General features: G+C 47.5%; 1 protein-coding gene across 3 annotated transcripts in view; it reads right to left on the minus strand.

Annotated features, from left to right (window-relative positions):
* The window catches only part of psme4b (proteasome activator subunit 4b), a 31,925-nt gene extending 8,403 nt beyond the window's left edge, over positions 1–23,522 (minus strand). For 2 of the 3 annotated variants that reach the window (XM_062518727.1, XM_062518726.1), the window contains exons 1-40: positions 23,054–23,522; positions 21,007–21,147; positions 20,107–20,223; positions 19,552–19,605; positions 17,670–17,714; positions 16,888–17,037; positions 16,644–16,707; positions 16,417–16,491; positions 16,206–16,328; positions 15,356–15,448; positions 14,457–14,722; positions 11,908–12,094; positions 10,998–11,087; positions 10,815–10,879; positions 9,378–9,528; positions 9,084–9,182; positions 8,800–8,869; positions 8,628–8,695; positions 8,115–8,330; positions 7,278–7,435; positions 7,020–7,115; positions 6,702–6,757; positions 6,542–6,598; positions 6,395–6,450; positions 6,197–6,295; positions 6,020–6,082; positions 5,834–5,929; positions 5,505–5,636; positions 4,721–4,930; positions 4,342–4,478; positions 3,811–3,864; positions 3,505–3,634; positions 3,219–3,300; positions 2,887–3,040; positions 2,739–2,805; positions 1,813–1,938; positions 1,003–1,155; positions 688–792; positions 291–382; positions 61–192 (exon numbers count right to left, since the gene is read on the minus strand). In XM_062518727.1, the coding sequence (XP_062374711.1) occupies positions 61–192; positions 291–382; positions 688–792; positions 1,003–1,155; positions 1,813–1,938; positions 2,739–2,805; positions 2,887–3,040; positions 3,219–3,300; positions 3,505–3,634; positions 3,811–3,864; positions 4,342–4,478; positions 4,721–4,930; positions 5,505–5,636; positions 5,834–5,929; positions 6,020–6,082; positions 6,197–6,295; positions 6,395–6,450; positions 6,542–6,598; positions 6,702–6,757; positions 7,020–7,115; positions 7,278–7,435; positions 8,115–8,330; positions 8,628–8,695; positions 8,800–8,869; positions 9,084–9,182; positions 9,378–9,528; positions 10,815–10,879; positions 10,998–11,087; positions 11,908–12,094; positions 14,457–14,722; positions 15,356–15,448; positions 16,206–16,328; positions 16,417–16,491; positions 16,644–16,707; positions 16,888–17,037; positions 17,670–17,714; positions 19,552–19,605; positions 20,107–20,223; positions 21,007–21,147; positions 23,054–23,250 (4,526 nt within the window). In that variant the 5' untranslated portion in view covers positions 23,251–23,522. The remainder of the gene's footprint in view (positions 1–60; positions 193–290; positions 383–687; positions 793–1,002; positions 1,156–1,812; positions 1,939–2,738; positions 2,806–2,886; positions 3,041–3,218; positions 3,301–3,504; positions 3,635–3,810; positions 3,865–4,341; positions 4,479–4,720; positions 4,931–5,504; positions 5,637–5,833; positions 5,930–6,019; positions 6,083–6,196; positions 6,296–6,394; positions 6,451–6,541; positions 6,599–6,701; positions 6,758–7,019; positions 7,116–7,277; positions 7,436–8,114; positions 8,331–8,627; positions 8,696–8,799; positions 8,870–9,083; positions 9,183–9,377; positions 9,529–10,814; positions 10,880–10,997; positions 11,088–11,907; positions 12,095–14,456; positions 14,723–15,355; positions 15,449–16,205; positions 16,329–16,416; positions 16,492–16,643; positions 16,708–16,887; positions 17,038–17,669; positions 17,715–19,551; positions 19,606–20,106; positions 20,224–21,006; positions 21,148–23,053) is intronic. The other variant, XM_062518728.1, reaches the window with a different exon arrangement.
* Between the last annotated feature and the right edge of the window lie 870 nt (positions 23,523–24,392).

Genomic DNA, 24,392 nt, shown 5'->3' on the forward strand with positions numbered 1-24,392 from the left:
CATCATTGTCGTCGCTCCTGACTCTTCGTGGTCCCATCGCTTTTGGTCTCCGTGGCTCACCTGCCGATGCGTTCCCGTACGTTCTTGTACACCTGCGTGAGCTTGGGCTCCAGGTACTCGAGTAGCCGGTGAAGGAGCTCCGGGACTCTCCACTCCTGCTGGGCGAGACCTCCCTGCAGCACGTACAGGTGACTGGACAACAGAGGCAAGAGACGAGGGGTCAGAACATCTCATTTATCCATCAGGCTGACCACAGTATGTCACCACAGACGAGCAGAGCCACTCCTCACCAGGCGTCCACGAACGAGCCTCCTTCTCCACTGAGGGGCGACTCCATCAGCATCTCAAGCAGCCAGTGGAGCTTACGGGGGTCACGGCTCTCCTGCACACACAACATCCACATCAGATCATGCACAACACACACCTCCATATCAGACCATGCACAACACACACCTCCATATCAGACCATGCACAACACACACCTCCATATCAGATCATGCACAACACACACCTCCACATCAGATCATGCACAACACACACCTCCATATCAGACCATGCACAAGCACGATAAACACCACAACCAGAACCACCACACCCGTCCATATCACATGCTGCTCCACCCTTATGTGCACTCACACACACACACACACACACACACACACAGAAGGATCTCAGGGGGGTACTTACACAGGCGGTGGCCACGCAGGTGCCCCAGTCGGTGTAGGTTTCCACAGTGATGCGGGACAGAGCGGTACGCATGAGGGGCATCAGGAACTGCCACAGGGCCTCCACCTGGAACACACAACCACCACCCCCCATATCAGTTACACCGCCTACACCACACCACACCGGCCATATATGGGTGTGTGTGGAGAGAATGTCAACAGTGAGTGAACAAATGGGTCAGTCTGTGTGTGTGTGTGTGTGTGTGTGTGTGTGTGTGTGTGTGTGTGTGTGTGTGTGTGTGTGTGTGGTAAAGGAGGAGATGAGTGATGACAGTACCTTTTGGTATTTCCAGTGCTTGCTGCCCCTGACGAGGCCGGCGATGATCTCGGCCACACAGCGCTGGGTGCTCTCGTGCGAGTCGCTGGCCAAGCGCTCCATGTGCGGCTGCAGCACGGGCAGGAAGGCATCGCTGTAGTTACGGAACAGACCCTGCACACCACAAGGGGAGAGGAGAGAAGCGCATTAAACCAGATGAAGGAGTCTTGGCTTGAGTGGATTTCAGAAGCCTGGAGAAATGTACACTCATTCCCAAAGTGATTAGAGTCTGGTGGCTCATTATTGGGATTCATCTACAACACCTGCATTGTAACAGCCATTAACTTTGAAATCACTGGGCCAGCCTTACCAATCACACTGATCAGAGATTCCAAACAGTACTTCCTACTTTGTGTAAACTTGACCATAAACAAATTGACCATAAACAGCATTGCACAACAGTAAGGAAACAATGTGGGTCTACCTTTGCTGTAAATACATTTCTACATTTTTCAAACTGCATTTTTTTATGTTTCGAGGTGTTGCTGCTTCTTTTTATCACAATTAAGTTTATCACATTTTTCTTGTCTGAGGGAAACTGTTATGAACTCTGTTGTCCCAGACTAGATCTCCCTAAAAGGAGATTTAAATGTCTGAGTACCTATGGCGTAATGTGAGCACAAACACACAGCTCTAGGCAGAATCGGTGTGGATTGAAGTTGTCCTTGCGTGTGTGTGTGTGTGTGTGTGTGTGTGTGCGTGAGTGTGTGTGGTGGAGATTTAAATGTCTGAGTACGTATTGGCGTAATGTGAGCACAAACACATACACACCTTGAAGAGGCAGAATCGGCGAGGGTTGAACTTGTCTTTGCCTTTGCGGTCCTCCAAGGACAAAAACTGGATGAGCTGGTCCACAAACTCTGGGTCAGTGAAATGATCATAGATGATGCGTTCTCTCTGAACACACAAACACACACACACAAACACACACACAGACATGAGACAGAGCACAGATGTTTGGTTCAAGTTAAGTTGTAGACACTAACATTCTATCGGAGTCTGGATGTGTTTAACGTGAGGTTGGCACTGCAGTCACAGCAATTTTCATGTAAATTCCTTTCTTATATGCATGACATTCAAGGGGCTATGCATGTGGTTGTTATAATTCATCATTCACTATGTGAGTTTTCATTTTCTAGCGCAGAGGTGCCCAACCATTAGGGGGCGCCAGAGATTGCAGAGGGGTCCGCATCTAAAGTCATGTAACTATTTATTACCGCTGACCTCTGAACTTGCGTAAGCAACCTTCAGGTCAGGCTAGGCTAGGTACTGATTAAAACAATGGCTAGTGTGTGTATGTGGGTAGGAGTTTGGGTAGGGGGCCCTGGCTTGTCTTTGACACAGGCAAGGGGACCTTCAAGGAAAAAAGGTTGGGAAACACTGCTCTAACTGATAGGATTGGACTGTGGTTGATGACTGAATCTCTTGCAAAGATCAAAGTGCGCCCTTTCCAGCCCTGTGAGAGCAGCTCTTCACACAGTAGCAACTGAACACACACACACACACACACACACAGGGTTGGGCTATCGGCTCACTTCACCTTTCCTGCTTCAGTGTCTAAATACAGTTGCGGGCAAACCTTCATATAAAACCTTCCCTTTTTCTTGATGCACATCATTGTGAGTCATTCAAGAGTGCCTGACCTTTTCATGTCTCTGTGCTATGAGCAAATGCCCATCAACAGGCGTGCGCTCTACCTCATTCATGTCCTCTAGCGTCGGGTCCTCTGGCTGCTCTGGTGCGGGGGCGTACACCACCAGTTTCCTGTGAAAGACAGACAGGTGTTAACACCACTCAAGAGGGCCCCACAGGTGAGTGAGAGTGAGAGGCCCGGGCAGCACTCACTTGGGCCAGGTGTAGTAGCCCCAGTGGGTCTTCTCCACGAACGTGGTGTTGTTCCACTCCTCCTCGGAGCGCGGCAGCTGGCTGTGCTGGTACTGCAGCCACAGGTTCCCTGCTCTGTCTCCACCCACCAGGCCCTCTGGCTCCTCCACACCACCTACACACACACACACACACACACACACACGTGAATACATCTGTGCATACATGGATATCTATGGATAGCAAACTCCTCTCAGCATGATTTGTATAGACCATCATCTTGAATATATACGTGTATGTTGAAAGAGGCTTTGCGCAGGTCCATGTCACTGAGATGTGCTAGGAAAACGTACTGATTTTACTTGGAATGACGTCCATTTTCTTGCGTGGTCTCTTGAGTTGCTTCAGTATACCACCAAACGCTGATATTGCCACCTAGTTCAGAGAAGAGAGCAGGGGAGCTTTCACTGTAACGCTCTTGTACAAAGACATCGACCGCTTCTACAGAGCAACACTTAGACATAATCTGTGTCTAGGCAATAATGGGAACAAAGCATGAGCAAATGTTCTCCTGTTTAAACAAGGCCCTAATGCGTTTCACACACACACACACACACACACACACACACACACACACACCTTGCGCACTACGAGGGCGTCGTGGTTGAGGCACTCAGTGAAGAACAGGACGGCGGGGGCCGGGAGGGGGCAGTCATCTCTCAGCAGCAGCGACAGGAAGCCGATAGCCATGTGCTCAAACTTCCACGGCCTGTGGACACAACCCAGCGACAGCTCAGATACACAACCCACCAACGTCTCAGAGACAGAGACACACACACACACACACACACACACACACACACACACACACACACACTCAGCAGCTCATAACACAGACGCACACACACTGGACATGGACACACAAATATGGGCAGGTGTACTCACAGGTCACGCTCATCTAGACATTCAAGCAGGTCCTTCACAAGGGCTTCATATTTCCTGCACAAGACAGAAGATAAGCAAGCGCTCCTTAGAAATCCCATATTAAACTAGAGGACATAAGAGTAGGTCTGACAATATGAGTTTCTGTGCGTGTTTAGCAGCGGCATGTCTACGTAACTGTGTGAGAACAGTGTTAGCGTGTGTAGTACAGAAGTACATCACAGCTGTGATGTGTGTGACTGTGTGCGTTTACGAGTGGTGTGAGAGAACAGTGTTAGTGTGTGTAGCACATCAGAGCTGTAATGTGTGTGTGTGTGTGTGTGTGTGTGTGTGTGTGTGTGTAGGAGTGGCATGTATACATAACTGTGTGAAAACAGTGTTAGTGTGTGTGTAGTACAGTAGTACATCAGAGCTGTAATGTATGTGTGTGTATGTGTTTGTGTGTGTTTAGGAGGGGCATGTCTACGTAACCGCGTGTGTAGTAGCAGTAGTATATGAGGGCTGTAATGGGTGTGTGTTCCCAGTTGTACTTACGCCACAGCGTCTGCGTTCCTGCTCTGCTGCATGAGCAGCCCCTGCTCCAGCTCCGTCTCTGTGGGCGTGGCCAGACTGCAGACGGGGCCCTGGGATTCGGTCAGCTTCCGACCAATCAGCACCAGGCTGTCAGGCACCTACAGTGGAGCCAGAAACCAGCCCAGGATCAGCCATGGGCCCAGTGCTCTCTCATAGGGATCTCTCATGTATACTTGCATACTGTCATGTTCCTATGAGTTCCAATCTAATATCAAGCATGCATCATGCATACTTTTGTGAACTAGAATCATCCTGCACACTAGTATACTGTACATCCACCTTATAGTGAACCAGTGCATTTGAGAGAGGAAGTGAATTTAACGACGTGTGAGTAACTTACGCTGTAGTCGATGCCGATGGTCTCGTACTGGCGCTGCACCTTGTCGGCGAGGTCATCAAAGAGGCGCACGATGGAGGGCTTCTCCAGGGACATGGCCTGGCTGAGGCCAGTACGCACGATGGCTGGCCACGACAGGACGATGCAGTCCCAGTCATGCAGGTTGGCCAGACACACTCCGTGGTGGTTCCCCAGCAGGCAGTAGAGTGCCCCCTGCATGCACACACGCACACACACACACACACACACACACACATTACTACCAAGGTCTTATGGAGGCATCAACCTCCAGAGTTTATTTTTTTGATGCTGCAGTAAAATCTTTCACAGTTCCTCCTGGTTCCATGTCTACCCTGGCGGGGTTCTGCCGTAATGGTGCGGCTGAGGAGCATTTTGAGATGGAGGAGGAGTGGGAGGAGCATTTTGAGATGGAGGAGGAGTGGGAGGAGCATTTTGAGATGGAGGAGGAGTGGGAGGAGCTGATTGAGATGCAGGAGGAGTGGGAGGAGCGGATTGAGATGGAGGAGGAGCGGGAGGAGCTGATTGAGATGGAGGAGGAGTGGGAGGAGCATATTCAGTTGGAGGAGCATATTCAGATGGAGGAGTGGAAGGAGCTGATTAAGATGGAGGAGGAGTGGGAGGAGCATATTCAGATGGAGGAGTGGGAGGAGCTGATTGAGATGGAGGAGGAGTGGGAGGAGCTGATTGAGATGGAGGAGGAGTGGGAGGGGCATATTGAGATAGAGGAGGAGTGGGAGGAGCATATTGAGATGGAGGAGGGGCTGACCTTGAACTGCTGCTGGGTGATGTCCGAGCGGTTGGGCTCCAGCAGCTCCAGCACGCGGGGGGCGATGTCTCTGCAGCAGAAGTTATACGTGGCCAGAGACGCAAACAGCACACTCTGGGCCTTACTCCGCACCTGTGCGCACACACACACACACACACACACACACTATTAGGAACACGCATATCTACAGTCAAAAGAGAATCATCAACTGCTCATGGTATCTCATAGTGCACTACCACAATTAGGAGGAACGTAATGTTATAAGAACATCCCAGTGGAGCGTAGTGGTTCTCTTTGTGTGTGTGTGTGTGTGTGTGTGTGTGTCTTACCTGGCTGTACGCACTAGTGGACAGACAGAGCAGGTCCATCAGAAGGTCCTGGTGGATGGTCTTGTACTCACTCCCCTCCACAAGCAGCTTGCGCATCTGAGTAGAGGACAGTTCCAAACACATCCCTCAGTACACAACAACACTAACCTGAGCGCACATGCATACACACAGGGCCTGGCCACTCACCTCATGCTGGAGCAGGACTCTGTCGATGAGCAGGGCTCGGATGTGCTGCTTCTTCCCATGGAGCTACACACAGGAACACAGCAAAAGGAAATGTTGACAAGCGGTCTCAATAGTGCCAGTGCTCCCTCTCTCTCTCACACACACAGATGCATATGAGCGGCTGTGAACTCCACTCACTCTGTTCTCCATGGATTTCTTCACCAGAGTGAAGCTCTTCCAACGGGAGTCAAACTCGTGCTTCTGGGAGCCTTTGAAGTGCATCAAGTCGCTGATGATCTGAGAGGCAAATCGAGATGTCAGTTCTACAGCACAATGTCATCATCACCTTACCCGTCTTGAACACACACACACACACACACACACACACAAACTCACCTTGATGATTGCAAAAAGAGACTTGGTGTCATCCTCAGACTGCTCCAAGATGTGACCTGTTGACATGAATGTGTGAGGATGAAGAATGGCAGAGTGCACATGTGACTCCACTAGACAGTCAGCAAATGATGAGGGCAGCATACTCACGTAACAAGAGTCTCATGACTTTACAAATGGCCTCTCTGTAGTTCTCCCTGGTTGTGTCTGTTCGGAGAGAAATGTCATATTGGTAATTTGCTTATGGTACATACTATACATAACTAAGGTGGTGATAAAGAAGGGGTGATGATGTGGGGCCTGAGCTCACCATATTCCACCCCGATGTACAGGCTCGTCTCCTCCAGACTCACCAGACTGGGCACCCTAGAGGGAAAGGAAGACGGTTCCAGGTCATGGAGGGTGTGTGTGGTTGCATTCATATCACAGATCAAGAGCTACAGGTCTACAGCTATAGATGTGTACATGTACACTTTCTCTGTGTTTGGAATTGGTACAAATGCCTAAACCTCTGGGAAGGTTAGCTACACAGGTTAAATGTGTTTCGTGTGTGTGTGTGTGTGTGTGTGTGTGTGTGTGTGTGTGTGTGTGTGCGTGTGTGTGTGTGTGTGTGTGTGTTTTTACTCACGTGTGAGGAACAGGGGGGCCGTTCAGTGAGGGTAGCATGCTGCCAGCTCCCAGCAGACAGTTCTGCACAATGGAGAGGCTTTGGAGGACGTCGTCACTGGAGGCAGAGAGAAGGGAAAATCAATGGCAAAACCCTCTTTATTTTTACACACCTGGGCAGTGATTGAAAATGTGTGGGTCTGTGAAACCAGCAATTGAATTGTGTGTGTGTGTGTGTGTGTGTGTGTGTGTGTGTGTGTGTGTGTTGCCGGAGACTGACCGGCTCATGTCCAGCTCTCCCTGTGCGTATTTGTGCAGGCGCTGCAGCTCTGGCTGGAGGAAGAGGTCCAGCACGTAGAAGACGAAGGCCGTCTCCTCAGCACTGGGCACGTGCCACTGGATCTGCAGCTCCCGCAGGTCGCCTGCCCGACCCCAGTCCTGCTCACACAACACAGCACAGGGTTACACACACACACAGAGCACAGGGTTACACACACACACACACACACAGGGTTACACACACACACACACACACACACACACACACACACACACACACACACACACACACACACACACACACACACACACACACACACACACACACACACACACACACACACACACACACACACACACACACACACACACACACACACACACACACACACACAGGGTTACACACACACACACACACACACACACACAGAGCACAGGGACACACACACACACACACACGTCACACACAGAGCACAGGGTCACACACACACAGACACACACAGACACATACACACAAACACAGGGTATGCATGGAGGGGCCAGGAACAGCTGGTCTGAGCCACTAGGCAGGTTTCCATTAAAATCGTTTTTCTAAAAAATCAGCAGTTTGCATGAGGTGGTAGCCTTTCACAAAGGAGAAATATAAGCAGTTCTAGCATCACCTTTAGGTGAGTATCACAACAATAAACATTCAAAAACGTGTTGAAGACACACGTGCGGTATATCAAACTAAGAACACATCTATATTCTCAGTTCACAGGCTCTTTTTGAAGGTGTCCCAGTGAGTGCATAAATGGATACGTGAAGGAGAGGTAAAGTGTTGGAGGAGGAAGCCCACCTTGATGGGCAGGTAGTCGTTGAGGGGGCGGTGGAAGCCGCCCGGCACGCTGCAGTAGTCGGTGGGGTAGATGAGGGCGGTGGAGCGCAGCAGGTGGTGCAGCAGGTTGCAGGCCAGGCTGTAGCCCTGCTTGCTGCGCAGGTGCAGCGCCATCTGCAGGATCTGCACCAGCTGCGGCCCGTACGCCAGCAGCTTCTCGCCGTCCACGCGCGTCACCTGAGGGAGCAGCACAACACGCACTCAGGCCATGTGCAGCACTCATCAGCAGCAGCAGCAGCCCTCCCACAGGAGGATGTGGGGTTGTTTACACATGACTATTGATTAAGGAGGGTGTAGCACAGGAGTCCGTGTCCATCATGTGGAGTGAACACATCCAGGCATGAGACGGTGAAGTCCCAGTGTGGTAGAAGGTGTGCTGGAGAGCAGGCGGCCTGAGCTGTGCGGCTGATCTCTGGGGCTGAGGAGCCGTAAGGGTGGGGGGTGGAGAAGGGGGTGGAGGGAGGGGGGACTCACCTCAGAGAGCAGTTGCAGATTCCAGAGCAGCTCTTTGTCCAGCTCCTCCTCCTTCAGCACCTCCTCATCTGTGAAACAGAGGCACAGGCCGTTACACACACACACACACAAACACACTGAATTGGTGCACAATGGCATGGTCACTCCTGCTGGGTGCTGTTGTGGTACATACTGGCAGTGATGTGGTTGATTGCATTGCAGCAGTGTGGTACGAAGAGCTTGAGCGCCTCAGCAGGGTGACACTGAGAGAGAGAGAGAGAGAGAGAGAGAGAGAGAGAGAGAGAGAGCGGGAGGAAGAAAGAGAGAGAGGAAGACAGAAAGGAGAGAGAAGAGCATAGGGAAAAAGGAGAATTAGGGACATTAGAAGAAAGGAGGGAGTATGGAACATCAGGATGAGGAGGAACTTAAGGGGAGAGATGTGTGAAGTGTTGAGCAGCACTGGGGGTAGACTGGTACCTTGGAAGCCGCTCTGCACATGTCTGCCACCATCCTACCAGACACACGCGTCTCAAAGATGTTGGCCGTGGCAAAGTTAAACACCTTCTCCAGAGCCACCTATTACACACACACACACACACACACACACACACAAAACAGTTACAGTAGGCTAGATAGTACAACACTGGAGATGGTCCTCTGAACACCAACATGGATTTTATAGTATGCATATTTGAGTAAGCATCCATCATGTAGCACACATAGTGACAGTACACTATGGGAGAGTAATGTATGTTAGTGTGGGTGTGAGACCTTGAAGATGTCGACGGAGCACTGTGTGAGGATGGTGCTGAAGGTGGAGGAGAGGCCCAGCTCCACCAGACTCTCCAGGTGGGTCATCTTCTCCGTCTCCGTCTCCTCTCTCGTCTGCTCCAGTGTGCTGCTCTCAATCAGAGCAAAGCATCTGCGCGCGCACACACACACACACACACACACACACACACACACACACACACACACACACACACACACACACACACACACACACACACACACACACACACACACACACACACACACACACACACACACACACACACACACACACACACACACACACACACACACACACACACACACACAACCATCACCACCATTCCCCATCCATTGTCTATCTGCAGCAGGCCATCTGGATAGAGTACTGATCCATACAATAGCATCAATGCAGACCTGCCAACCCGGAAGAGATATTTTGAGCGCAACAGTTTAGCTCATCTTGGTCTACATGTGTGCAGTCATCCTACAGTTGCCGAATGACAACAACGTTTACGAAGAGATATTCGCTATGCCCATGGAGATCCCTGAAGAGGTCCTTAATGATATGACATAATGATAATGGTCCTGGGTGATATGGACGTTCTTGGACAGAGTTGGAAGAATCCGAGAGAAATGAGCGAGAGGACCAGAAAGGCTCAGACCCCAGGAGGAGATTTCGGATGGGAAGACACTGTAGCAGATGGCTGATGAGGACAAGGACCATCAAAACCATCAATAAAAGCCAGACTTCCACACTGTCCTTGATCCATTCCTGAAATAATATTTTGCTACCTATTGACTCGTAGGACCAATAAGGACCAGATGGGAGCGTATGATCGCCTATATTTTTATTTCTTTCATAATAGTAGTACAAATTCTAGACCTGCCAACCATGAAGAATTTTTTGAGAAGCAAACAAAAAAAAAAAGCTCATTCGGCTTTCATGCATCTAGCCAAAAACAGACATCACCATACAGGCAAGATACATTTTGGATAACGTGCCATCTTTCATGTATAAATGTACAACATATTTAATTCACCTGAATTAAAGCTACAGTAGACAGAGGTTGTTGTCAGTGTGAGAGCTATCATTTAAAGGCACCCTCAACAAGATTTGCTCTAGGGGTCCGTCTCTGGTTGAGAGGTATGGACATAACTGAATATAGTACAAAGGGAATGGACCGAATGCAGTCTGTAGAAAAAGATCTCGCTGCAGCATTCATAGGAGGCTTCCGGAGAAGCTGCAAGTTTGCTCGTTTGTGCATATCGTTTTCAGTAAAAAAACGTACCAGCATACTTTGACCCGTGTGAAATACGTAGTTGCTGCACAAAATGTGCACAGGTTGGCAGGCCTGCCAATGAAGCCCAAATGATTTGAGAGTACAGACACATGGGAATGTACAGACCATTACACCCCCTCCACCACACACATACCTGTCCATGAACTGCAGAACAAAGTCCTCGAACTCAGCAGAGGCGGAGCACAGCTCTCTTTCCATCTGCCAGAGAGGGGGAAAGGTTACAGATGGCTATATGGAACACATCTCCATTCATCCATAACCCAGTCATGTAGGGGAGTGTCACTGGGTAAGCAGCGTCCACGTGCAGCAGACTCACCTCGCTCAGGTCATTCCTCTCATGCAGGGCAGAAGAGCAGTCCACCAAAGGCACCAGGGTGGTGAAGGTAGCGATGAACTGGAATGTGATCTGCACAATTGAGAGGAGAAGAAGGAGAAAGGAGAGTTAGTGGTCCATATTTAACAGTGACCCATGTGCATACATAATTGACAAGTCGTACAGGTAACAATAGAAATGATGTGAATTGGCTCCTTTCTAAACAGGCTTTTTTCCTATATTCAGACAATAAGCCCAAGCTGAGCTTGTTTAAAAGGCTGTTAATTGCGAGATGACAGTAGGCTGGGTGAACCCTGCCTGAACTTCCGGGGAATTTGAATTTCACCCGGCAGCTCAGGCTGGAAACCAGCAGATCTATTTTCGCTGTTTACTGCCAGAACCTTTGGCTCCAATCAGAAACGGCCATAGTCTAGTCCTGGCACGCTATTGGCCGGTGACGCGCTGAAAACGAAACTTAAGCGACGCGAAGTGCAGTAGAAACAAAGCGCAGCCTCGCCAGACTAATGTTCAATCTTAAAATATTGAGTTTAATATGGTGAAAACCAGACTAAGATGACAGAACATGTGCTCAGGATGTGCAGCAACCAGACTGGCATCAAAATTAGAGTCCAAGAGCCGATATAAAAAGAAAAAGGGAAGTTGAAAAGTCCCTTCAACTGGACTAAAAGTCACCTCTGCACTGGAGCTTCTGTAGAATGGTTAGAGTCCTGGTAATGGCCAAGCTGGTAATGACCAAGCTGGTAATGACGAGCTAGCTAGCTTAGCTGTTTTTAGCACCACACAATAAATTACCAATAGCTCATGTTTCCTCCAAAGGACAGTTATAGTGTCATAACTTGGTGTTTTTCATTCAGTTGGTCGAAGGCGAGTGGCTGAAAGCAGCGTTACCCACCATGCACTTGCTGAAGTCGTTGGGGTCTACCCCGGGCAGTGCACGCATGAGCAGGGGCAGTACATGTGCTGGGCCCTCTGGGTAGTGGCGTCCAGCACAGAAGAGGCTGCGTGCCATGCCAATCATGCAGCTGAGGGTGGCGGTCAGCTGGTGAGGCTCCGTCAGAGTTTCCATGGCCGGGTATGTCCTACAACGGGCAATACACACACATTAACATACCCATTGGCATTTCATCACAGCAAAACACTTAAGAGAAACATTGTGATTGGGATCAAGAACATCACAAGATGCCAATCAATTGACATGGTCATTTAGACACAGTTGTTAACTATGTTCTGAAGTGGCTTGTCCAACAGGACCTGGGAGTGTTATGACTGCTGATATGTGTGGCATGTCAGGCTTCTGACGGGGGAGCCAGAACTGGGGCACTAAACTCATGACACTGATGTTGCTGCTGTAACACCCTGCTCTGTTTACATCAGAGTTTCTGCAAGACCCCTGTAGAGATCATATACATAATTCAACATTCTCCCATCTGGCTCAAGATAATTAGTGCATGGCCAGATTTCTATATAAAAAACATTTTCACTGTAAAACTCCACAGCTTGTGCAACATCAAAGTTCCACACATACTGTACATACAGGCATTTTCTCACCCCTCTTTAAAATGACATTTTTCTACTATAGAGCAGTGGTAAACTTACTCAAACAAACACAGACTAGTGTTAATGGTGTCACCTATTTTTTTTTTTATTTAGTCTTGGTGTTACGATTTTGGTCTTAAGACGAATATCGATCGAAATTACATCTCGATCTCAAACTGCAAAATCAAATGTAGAATCGACGATGCAGCCACACCCCCAATGTTAAGTCCAGCATGCATGCCAAGAGACCAAACACACACACACACACACACACAAACTCTGAAATTTCCGGTATGGAATAGGCTATATCACAGGTGTCAAACTCAAGGCCCGCGGGCCAAATGCGGCCCGCCACATCATTTCATATGGCCCGCGAGAGCTTACAGGGTCTGATACAGTATATGGCCCGCGAGAGCTTTAAAGGTCTGATACAGTTTTTGCGTATAGGCAATACACTGCAATACAATGCACGCACGTGAGACTGACAGGGAGGCAACATCAACCACCTTCCTCTATGATCAGTGTAACTGGCTACATCAGATGTGATAGCAACGCGAACCTGTGAAAACAAAATAGACCAGTATTCTAAACTATTTTAGCGAACGGAGCGCCTAAATTACGCGCTCGGTTTAGCCTGCCTGTGAAACGCATGATTGTTTGAAGTGCGTGTGGTTCTTTGAGAGGGGAATCGATGTAAGTTACTTTGATTTCAATTGGTAGTTGTAAACTACGTGATACGTTTACGTCTACGTTTAAAAAGCATAATTGTGTGTAGTCCTATCCTATCCAGCTTCAAAACCTTGCTAATCGAGCAAATGATTGTTTGGCCAAAAGTGAGCCTATTCCGACCGAGAAAAGGTGCATTCAGATCAGGCAAGCATAGGTAGGCTAGAAGTTTGTTGTAATCCTGTTGCTTTGCATTTTCATTTCCGTTCAAAACGAGCAACGTAGAATCCACACAACACCTTTCAACGTCAAAGAAAAAGTCCACTGGGACCGCTCGCTTCTACTGTATGTGTATAGAACGGTGTAGTGATGCTCTTTTTGACATGTCAGTTTGTTTGCATCACTGGCTAGATGTAAAACTGCATTTCGTTACTGGTATTTCGCTTGTGCAATGACAGTTAAGTTGAATATACTCGAATCTAAAAAAAAAAAAAATCCATGGCATGACCTCTTCCTGACTGACCAGTGACCCTCATTGAAAAGTCAAACTGTATGGAACTGACAGAGGTTTTTGTTTTGTTTTTACAAACATAACAATAATAAAAAGAACATATCATGCTGATACCTTTTGCTCTTCTCGATTTTAGGGAAGTCTTATACCGATGCTAAAGATTTTGTGGCTGGTGCAAATCTTATAGTTACATCTGGCCCTTTGAGGGCAACCATTGTGCTGATGTGGCCCTCGGTGAAAATGAGTTTGACACCCCTGGGCTATATAGTCGTTCATTCACTTACTTACTCAACTTAGCAAGTGAAAAGAAGCTGTAGCTAGTAGCTACAGTCCAAAATTAGGCTTACTTTAATGCATAACATGTGCATTGATAAGTGCAATATTCCATGAACACCTTGTGTGCTGAAACTATCAAATTATTGTTCTGTGTCATTTCATTTTATGCTCACATGTCACATCTATGTTAAATGTCAGCTCTTTCAAAATAAAGCGAACAGCAGAAAACTGGTCATGTCCTGAATGACAAACTAGATACATTTCAAATGTCCACAGGGTAATATATTAGTCCCGTCTCATCTCATTAATGAAAACAAAGAGATATTTCTTCACATTTCAAAATGTCTATTATTAGCTCGTCAACGTCTCGTCTTAATCATGGAATAAAAGGTCATTGACGAACGTATTTCGTCTCATCTCGTCTGACGAAATTAGCACACAAACACACTCACTTCTCCAGCACAGGCGGGATGACGAGTTCGGGCCTCATGAGGGCGAGGTTCTGCAGGGCCTGTGCTGCATCCATGCTGCCGGTCTTGCTGAACATGGCCAGCAGCACGGGCTGCTTCATGCTCTCCACAAAGTCGCTGATGTCCTGCTCGGTGAGCCGGTGCGAGGGCGGCACGTCGGCGATCCAGCACGGCTTCTTGTAGCGCTCGCGGTGAAGCCGCCGCACCACGCTGGCCGGCAGGCGCTGCAGCAGCTTCATCAGCTTCATCTGGACGACCGGCCAGCGAGTGGACAGAGGAGGGTGGGGAGAAGACATACGTCACTTTGGAGGGCCAAGACACTCATTTGTCCTTCATCTTCAACCTCAAAAGCTCTTTATTTCGCCAGCACACACACACCTCATTTTTGTGGAATTGCATGTTCGCTCATGTATAAATAGATCACCATCCACAAGGACTCATATTAGGGAAAGGAAAAGACCTGGCAGATGTAAACACTGCCGGAAAACGATCGCTTTTGACAAGTTTACACAAAAGGCCCAAAACATTTCCGAGTAGTTCTAAGGGCACGGATGGAACACAGTGAGAGAGCGCCTGAGGGTTGGAGATTATGAGTGGTTGGGGAGGTGTGTGCTTTATGTAAGTGTGCGCTGTCACCGGGACATCTGTTCTGTAAACACACACAGCTACTGTGGCCATTTGTAGAGAGTAAACAGACAGTGTTGCGGGAAGCCCACAAAACAGAGCCTGCAGGAGAGGGGGACGTTCACTTCAAAAGCAGCCCGTTATGGCCTGATGGCTTTTACAGTGTCCCCCTCTCCTCTTCAGCACAGGAGACCAGATGGCCTTTATACTGTAATGGGGGTTGGGGGGGGGGGGGGGGGGGGGGTTGGAGAACCTACCAGCCAGCGGCCATTGTTGGAGGGGTGGTAGAATGAGGCGATGCTGTTGAACAGCCCGTTGAGCTGCTTCTGAGCTGGGTTCCCGGGACCACCCTGCACACATGGAAAAGAGACTGTAGCACGATACATGCACTCTGGACAGCCTGTCAGCTTGACGTGCACAAATAGAGCACTGTGATCTATCTATGGGCTCAGCAAACACCGGCACAGCACAGCACTGCGCCGCTTCTGTTAGCTCATTCTGCATTCCACAGCGTCAGAGCACTCCAGCCACTTATTCCTACTACCCTGCCAAACACGTTCCATGGCATTTGCTGAGAAGGGAAAAAAGCCTCCAGTAGCATATAATTTGTCGCCCAGATTATCTAGCCTAAACATCAAGAATATCTCATGAATCCATGCTATGCCAAATACCAGAAAAATACCAACACCAGCAATGTTATAAACTAAAGACAACAAATATCTAACAAACTCACAGACATTTCAAAAGCTTAATGAGTGAAAAGTAGATAGGGTTAACCATAGGGAAAGTTGGTTGCTGCCTTTGCAACATCTTCTGCATGCCATGAGTAAGCAAAGAGATACTTCCTTGCTCTAACTTCTGCAAATTGACCAGGGTAATGTTAAGAGTTGACATGAGCAAAGATTATACCCTAACTGTTTGATTACTTCAGTGGATGTGCTAGCATTCTACTGCAATGCTACATGTCCTAGCATGAGCAATGTCACATAATACTGACATTAGTGACCTCATCTCCATAACTAAAGCATCTCAGCTGTCCATCGCAGGCCAGACTCAAGAGAGAACCACCCCGCCGTGTGGCTCAAAATAAGGGAAGAGGGTGCTCACCAGCAAGGAGGAGATCCACAGCACTACATGTCCAACGTCATAGGAGTTAGCAAGGTAGCGCGGGACCACCATCTGACTGGTTCCCACCGGCAGATTGAAGCTTCGCAGGATCCGTGTGAAGATCTGCAGAGAGCGGTCAGTTCAGGTCAGAGAACACCGCTACGCTAATGACACCAGACTTACTAAATCAGAATGCAGATGTAACACTCACCTTAGGAATATATGGCTCCCAGTTGACATAGCCAATGTTATCATTACCCAGACGGGCAAATAAATTGACCAGGTTCTGAAAGAGCAGAGGACAGTGTGAGGTTAAGGGCAATGTGCTGAATGCTGAAGCCATATTTGGAGTAAAACAAGAACAGAATGCAAAGGGACCAGACTAGAGATGGAGGAGCCCTGAATAAAAGGATGGAAATGGAAATGTCTAGAACTCACCCCCTCCCAGCATGGCAGGTTCTGCACCGACACCCACAGACTCATCAGCTCATCAAACCACAACCTGGGCCACCGAAAAACACATGCAAATGCCTTAGAACCGTGAGCGTGTGCTTTCCTATTCATGCTTCTAAAAAGGAATATATGAAATATGTCTGTGTTCAAGATATTCAAAGTCTGTTTATTATGACAGAGGTGGGCGTGGGAGTCCGACTGCAGAGGGGACCAAGCAGCAGCGGCTCACCTGTAGCCCTGGTCATGCTGCTCAGGGGCCATGATGGTGGGCAGGAAGAGCTCAAAGTAGGTGATGGCCTTCTGCTGGGACACATCAAAAGGGCACAGCAGTGGTCGCCACTCGTCCAGCATCTCCTGGGTGGCGGCCAGGGGGAAGTACCTGCCAAAAGCAGCCACAGAGTCAAGCAGCCATTAGAGAGCAAAATCACATCATCATCATGAATCATCATGGAAATAATACCATCGTAAACCAAACACACATCCTGAAACACCGAACACAGAAAGTAAACCAGGGCCATATTGAAAACTGTATCATGTGCCTAAAATCTGCAATGTGTTGGTATGTCAAGGTCATCACATACAGACACTTGGAAAGCTAAGAAACTAACAGTTTTATTTAAATATTTCACAGCTGTGAAATATGTTCTCCTATTTTCACTTGTGTCTGTCATGTGACCAAATCTCTATGAACCACCTGGAAGTGTTTTCTTTTTCCACAAGAAGACCTAGTGGCCTACACCTCGCATCACACCGCTCGTCAGCCTTTCCATTTCCACAACAAAAGACGGTCTTATAGTCAGGGCAGCCTAATCCTCTCATGGCGGAAGCTACCACGGCACTGCCGCCAACAATGGCCTAATTACGCTGCCAATCTGATTAGCCGGCGTAGGAACCATTTCTTTAAGCGGGTCAAATATTTACAGTGCCTTAACTGCTTCAAGGGATGAGGGACTGGCTCTGGGTCTGACATCATACATGTGTGTCTGCGAGAAGGTGCTAGAAAATACTTACAGCCGACAGCTCTTCACTAGCGTCTTCAGGACATTCTCCACCGAGCTGGAAGAGAGAGAGAGAGAGACACACACAAAGAGAGAGGAAGGAGAGAGGGAGGGATAGAGAGAGAGAAAGGGGTGAGGTAACAGTGGCACGGTGTGTGTGTTCACTGTATGTGTGTGTGTGTGTGGTGAGAGAGATGCTGAGGTGGTGTCAGTGGGATGAGGGAGGCGAAAGATGCGATTAGCCCACGTGCAAAGCCAAATTAAAAAGACCCACCCGCATGAAGCAGCCCTCTGACCTGCATCCAGCGCCAGGGTGGGATCGGGAGGGACGCAGCATGCCAACTCAACTACCCTGCACTCATCTCAACTGACCTCACATCTGTCCAGCCGCCCCATAACACCTCTTTACTAACATAACTACATAACTCTTAACTAATGTCTTGCATCATCAACACTGACCCTGGTTTCAATAACAGCTTAGCTTAGCGTCCAAAGCCCCTGGGAAAGCAATATGGTTTTGCTTCACAGGGACCAGATTTGTGGGCACTGAAAGACTTGTGGGCAGCAGCGGCAGCACACACAGAGCGAGACCAAATAGTTCCAATGGCTTTGGGGGGGGGGGCTAAGCGCCCGACTGCGTCCCCCCCCCCACCCCCCCATCCGAGGGCTTAAAGTGCCAGGCAGGGCAAGGAATTTGTGAATGAGCACTGTGGGAACTTCTGCCAGCAGACAGAGATCTGAGCTCCTGATTTGAATGAGTCAGCAAGCGTGACATTTCATAAAGTAAATAACCTCCCTCCCCTCCCCCTCCCACTCATGCCATCCATCCCCTTTATCTCTCCCATATACTGTAGAGCAGCTGGACTTTTTGCCCAACCCCGACCACACTCACATTAACACTCACATGGACACTGACACTGACACACTCATATACACTTAGACTATGTGCTGCTCACACCAACACATGCTGCATCATGTAAACATAAGGGTCTTGTCTGAAAGGGAGGGGGGGGGGGTCGTTTTTAAATAGTCTGCCCGACACCGGACACCGGAGGGGAAAATGGGCACTGACGCGTGACCTTTAGTTTGGAGAGGCAGAGGCTGACCCAGGCTGCCAACGTGACTGGAGGCGGACGCAGCACAGGCTGCGGCTGGACACACACACCACCACCACCACCACCACCTGAGCGCAACATGCAGGACCAAGGCACCTGGGTGCCCTGCCATCTCCCTGACTGCCTGGCATCACACAGTGACCCCGCCATGAGAGCGCCGACCCTTTCCCAAAGCAGAGCGGAGAGAGAGACACAGGAGAGAGGAGAGTGAGAGAGAGAGAGAGAGAAAGACAGACATTAGCAGGGCGATCATATCAAAGGCGTCAAAATCCCATTCCTGGCGGAAGTGTGTTGTATGTCAGACAGTCAGCCCAATATCCAAGAGTTTGACACCTGCCCCTGATAGCTTATTTCTGTTGTCTACCATTTCACAAAAAATCAGCATTGATTTTTTCTCCTTTTCTTTCTCCATTATACTCCAGGCACAAGGCAAGATTTGATTATTCAGTGCAGGAAAGATCTTTGATAAAGAAGAGAGTGTGAGGAAATATACAACTGAGCCACCAGGAATTGTGTTTGACAGACAGGGACAAGATGGAACTACTTAACAGCAATTAAAAAGCACCATCTCTCCTGTGAGAGGGAAGCCGTGACTTGTTATTTGGCTAAGCTCTGTTGTACAAGACAGCCATGAGAAGGACTGACAAAAAAAAAATCTGAAGTGATTTATTTTGTTGTTGTTTTTTTTCATTTTTGACACATGCAATTAACACCAGAAGTTGCCTATGAAGAGGTACAGCACAACATGTATTAAGAGAAGAAACCACTTGCTGCGCTTACCGCTTGCGAATAAAATTTAGCACTTTTTGTTTACCGGCTCCCCCACTGCGAGAACTGAATGTGGGAGAAGGAGAAACGCATAAGCCAACACTGTAACAGTCCACACACTGCCAATTTAACGCAAAACATTAGTCTAAAACTCAGAGGACAAGACACCTCTGTTCACAAAGAGAATATACAAAACAGAAGGAAAAGGCATACGGTGAACTGGAAGACGAAGGCCTGCTGTTTGTTTCCACTAAGCATGCAATGTGGTGTTGACTTTATTCCAAAACTCCTTCTTGGACTGCACCCGATGCCCTACTTTAGCTCTGCCTGGGTGGGACTTGTCATAAGGTGCCATGGCAATTAGCTTAAAACAGGCATTTATTGTTCCACTGACAAAAATGGGGTGGGGTGGGGTGGGGTTTGGGGGTGGGGTTGCTGAAGGCAGGCCTGTGAGGTTTGTGTGTGTGTGTGCTGGGAGGGGGGGAGGGGGGTATCTAGGGTGACTGGTGGGTGGGCAACAGTGTCCAGGGTGGAGGAAGGCAAAGTGATTATAACAGGGGGACTTACCTGGGAAACCAGTTGAGACCCAGGTGCTCTGTTTTGGAGTACAGAATCTTCTCATAAAGGTTATAGAGGGGTTGCCAAGGCAACTCCAGGTCATCTCTAGACAGCAGCTCTTTCTTCCTGTACACAGAAACATCTCTCAGATCAGTGTTTAACGTATGTGGGTATGTGTGGCCCTTTCCGAAACGTGCCCCTAAACCCTCCCCCTACACACTTCCACTTCGTTTGCGCTTTCACGCGATGGTCCGCCACATTGAGTATCATCCTAAACAAAATTTGAGTCGAGTGAAGTGCCTAGGGAGAGGGGCTACCACGCCTCCAGGAGCAAGTCAGCATGGATGCTGACTTGGAACGCAGGTGCAACCGTTTTCACGTGTTCGTGCAGCTCGTGTAATCTCCCTGCCAGTTGTTTTTTGGTCCGTATGACAGCATTTACAGATTTAAGCTACATTGTAACAACTCATGTTTAGTTTGATACTCACTAAAATGTGCAAGATCGTACAGAAGTAGGCTGTAATATTTAACACATGTGCAGGTCGCATTTACAGCACTTTTATAATTTGATGTTAAATAAAGCATAAAATGCAACTCCTCACTCATAGTAATGAAAGGAGAGAAGAGGAATGTACAATCTAATACACAGGGGTGTCCAGAACATCTTTATTGGCGATAAATATGACGTCAATTTCCTTCTCCCTTCAAGTGCATCCGAAATGTAGCGCTGTTTCAACCGCTACCCCTTCAATGCGAGTGTTCTCCGCACCCACGAGTGTGACTTGAAAAGGAAGTTCACTCGCTAACCGAGTCGAAGTGAGTAGGGACTCCGTTACGGAAAGGGCCTGTGTCTTCCAGTGGGAATGAATGTGCGGTGAGTCCAGCAGGAGATATGGCTTGTTTGCTTACTTCAGAAGGTTGATGAGAGGCCTGGCAAAACTTAGCATCATGCTAACCTCCAGGTGTGGCAGGGTGACCAGCTCGTAAAGGAGCTGGATGAACAGCACATGGTCTTCCTTGCTGAACTTCCGGCCATAGAGACGCAAGTAACTGAAGGGGTTAGAGAAACACAGTGGGAACACAACAGAGAAGGTAATCAGTCAAAGGTTGTGCTGACATGAAGCAAAGCACTTGGACGTTGTAGATGTGACTAAGCTTGTTTACACTGAAACATGGCAACTGTGTTACAGGAAGTCGTAGTTTGATCTAATGTCTAGACTAGAGCTTAAGCCAATAACAGAGGTATATAAAAATAAAAAATATGTTGCTGGAACCAGACCAGCCAATGAAACAGTATTACTATTGAGTTGGATTTCAGTCATCATGGAATGTGCGACAGTGACAGGGGGAGCAGTCAATGATCTGAGAGGAACTACAGTTATGAAGCAGGCAGAATGAATAAGGCATTTGATTTGGGAGTGTTATAGGCCCTTCCCAGCATCCGAGGAAAGGAAATGTACACACGGTTAGAGTTATGCAAATAGGCAGTTATCTGGAGATCTTTGATTGCACGTAACAAAAAAAGACACTAAATGAATGACGCACAACCCTTTTGGCACAAGTGGCATAAATATATGCATTTCATAGGCTTGATCACTTAAAATAATGAACTGTGACATTTCATGCAACAAGTAGGCCACGCGCTTTCGCAGTGCACACCAAATGGGAGTACAATTAGCTTAACTACAAAACTGAGTTCACCTATGGCTACCCGATGGCTACCAGTAGCCTTGCTCTGGATGCCAAGTGGCAGGGAAAAAAAACAGGCAAGCGGTTTATCGCTTTACCTTACACCTTAATAGAGATTCGCCGTACAAAATGTTACACATCTGTTCAGATTCTTGCACTGTCACTGGACGGTTAGTAAGCTGTTCAGGATAAAATGGGCCAGCAGACAACAAGGCTATAGATAGGTCAACCTGACAGCAAGCTAACGCCGACTTAACGACTTGGTGTGACGTGATGTCCCAATTATGTAGTATCATCATCTTTATCATCATCATCATTTATTAATTCACAATTCTCATAGTTAACTGACTCAGCAAGTTTCGTTTAGACGCATGACCTCGCATTAAACTAACATTGACTACCGTCACATAACGTTAACGTGCAAGAACAAGATCAAGTCACTCAGTCATAAAGCGCTTGATACAAAAGTCACTTGGTCATCTCAAGTAAACTAACTTTATGAACCAAGTATGGCATAGTAAGGTATTATATCTACCAACACTCTCGTTTATTAATTCATACAACAATCACACCTAGGCACCGTTATTGCTATCTAGCAGCTAGCTAACATGAATATAGCCTGTCCACAGATACAATGTGATAGCCAGTCAACAAAGCAATTACCACTGTGTTCATTGGCTAGCTAGTCGTTAAAACAAGACCCATTTAAGCAGGACAGTTTCAAGCGGCTGGGGTCTGGTAAGATAAGTAAAATACTAACGCAAATCTGCTGTTTAACAAGTTGACTTCAGTTTCAACTTCAGGCAGCTAGCTCCCTATGCTAGCTGAATAGCTCGTTCGTCTATCTGGTAGGGCATGTAGCGCTAGCATGTTTGCTAGCTCTTTGGTTGTGGCCTGTGTGAATTCATCAAACCCCACAGTAAACAATTAAAAAGTAAGTTGCTTGAACATCAGTCAGCTGTCTAACTAGTAAGTTAATTGATGCAAATTACAGGGGAATTTGAGTCTTTTCATGACTAGGTTAGTCTGTCAATGAATGAATATATCAACCAACATACGTTAAGCTAACTTCACTGCACTCAATAACGTTCAGCTAAAGCAGCTAACGTTAATTGCATCAGGCCCTGTCGCTGTGAGTCTATATCAACTTATGTTACTTCGATCTCAACCACACTAACGTTACATGCAAGCATAACATGTTGTCAAATAAAAATGAATTACGAAGTAGGTAAGACAGCTATCGTCAACTCATCACCATGATACTTACTTTGCGAGTTTTCTTGTCCAAAACAGTGCTCCAGGCCATAACTCCCTGAGCTGGACCGCTCGCCCCAAGTTAGCTTTAATTCTCGCCAAGATTTCATTGGATTCATTATCCAATTTATCAGCATAAGGCAGCAGTTTATTGTAGACAATATCCTTTTGAGGAACAAAGCCCAATCCCTCAACCCTATCCTTTTTCATATTATTATTGAGAAAACTAACGTTACAGTCGTTCTTCTCGTGTCAGCGTTAACGTTATACTTTCCTCGAAGTTGTCCACGCAAGTCTTATTTCAGTCTCCAGTGGCCACTTGGTCAACAACCCCACAACGGCAAAGTTTGACGTAGTTCCAGGTAGATTGGCTATTTCCTTCGTGGTTCCTGATTGTCTCTTTAAAATAAAAACCGGTCTCAAACACATGCCAACACAGCTCCAGTTTTGACCCTCACACGCAGTCATAAGGATACATACTGTCTGAGCTCGACAACTTCTGGGCGAGACAGTAATGCGCCCCCAGTGGAGATTTCCTCACACACACACTCTCTAGTTGACAGACAATCAGTTGTCTCACAATCATACCGTACACAGTTGACACCATGGTTGACACAATCGAACGAGTGCGCTCTAAATTTAATCAGAGCAGACTGGTAACATTATTTTTGTTAAGCAAGGCATGCAAGTAGGCTACTTTCTGAAGTAGCCACAATTTATATTGTTTTGCATCAGTATGGTACAGTAGACTAGACTATAGTTTTTTGTTTGTTTTTTATATATGTAATATCTAAGATGCCTTTCTCTCTTAAAATAAAGGGACACCACACAATTTCCGCAAGTCTTGTTTGCATAGGGCTGCATGACTTTGTTTAAATGGTTTATCACTGGTGATGATACTGATGGGATAACATAAAGCTGCTTTAGTTCCTTCTCTGTGATCTGACCTAGTGCACTACTCTCTCTCTCTCTCTCTCTCTCTCTCTCTCTCTGTCCCTCTCTCTGGCCCTAGTGCAATCTAGACAGCGAGGAAATGCCCGCTATTGCTTCTGGAATAGGCTAGACTTGGAAGCAAACATCAAGACTACTTTTATTCCAACATCAACTGAACCAGCCATGGTCTACAGTTGAGGATGATGATAACAAACAAACAAAAACATAATAGTTGAGGATGATGATGATGATGATAAACATTTTTGCTGTTGGAAATGATCATCTGAACTGAAAAGAGGAAAAGATGAAAAACATAGTCTCTACGTTCTACCTCATTCTTAAGTAACCTTGACATTTGTAGATAGGCCTATAAACATATGGTAAATCCAATTAACAGAGCAGTTTGCTAAATTGGCAGT

The sequence above is a fragment of the Sardina pilchardus genome, chromosome 17 (assembly GCF_963854185.1).
Source record: "Sardina pilchardus chromosome 17, fSarPil1.1, whole genome shotgun sequence".
Taxonomy (NCBI): Eukaryota; Metazoa; Chordata; class Actinopteri; order Clupeiformes; family Clupeidae; genus Sardina; species Sardina pilchardus.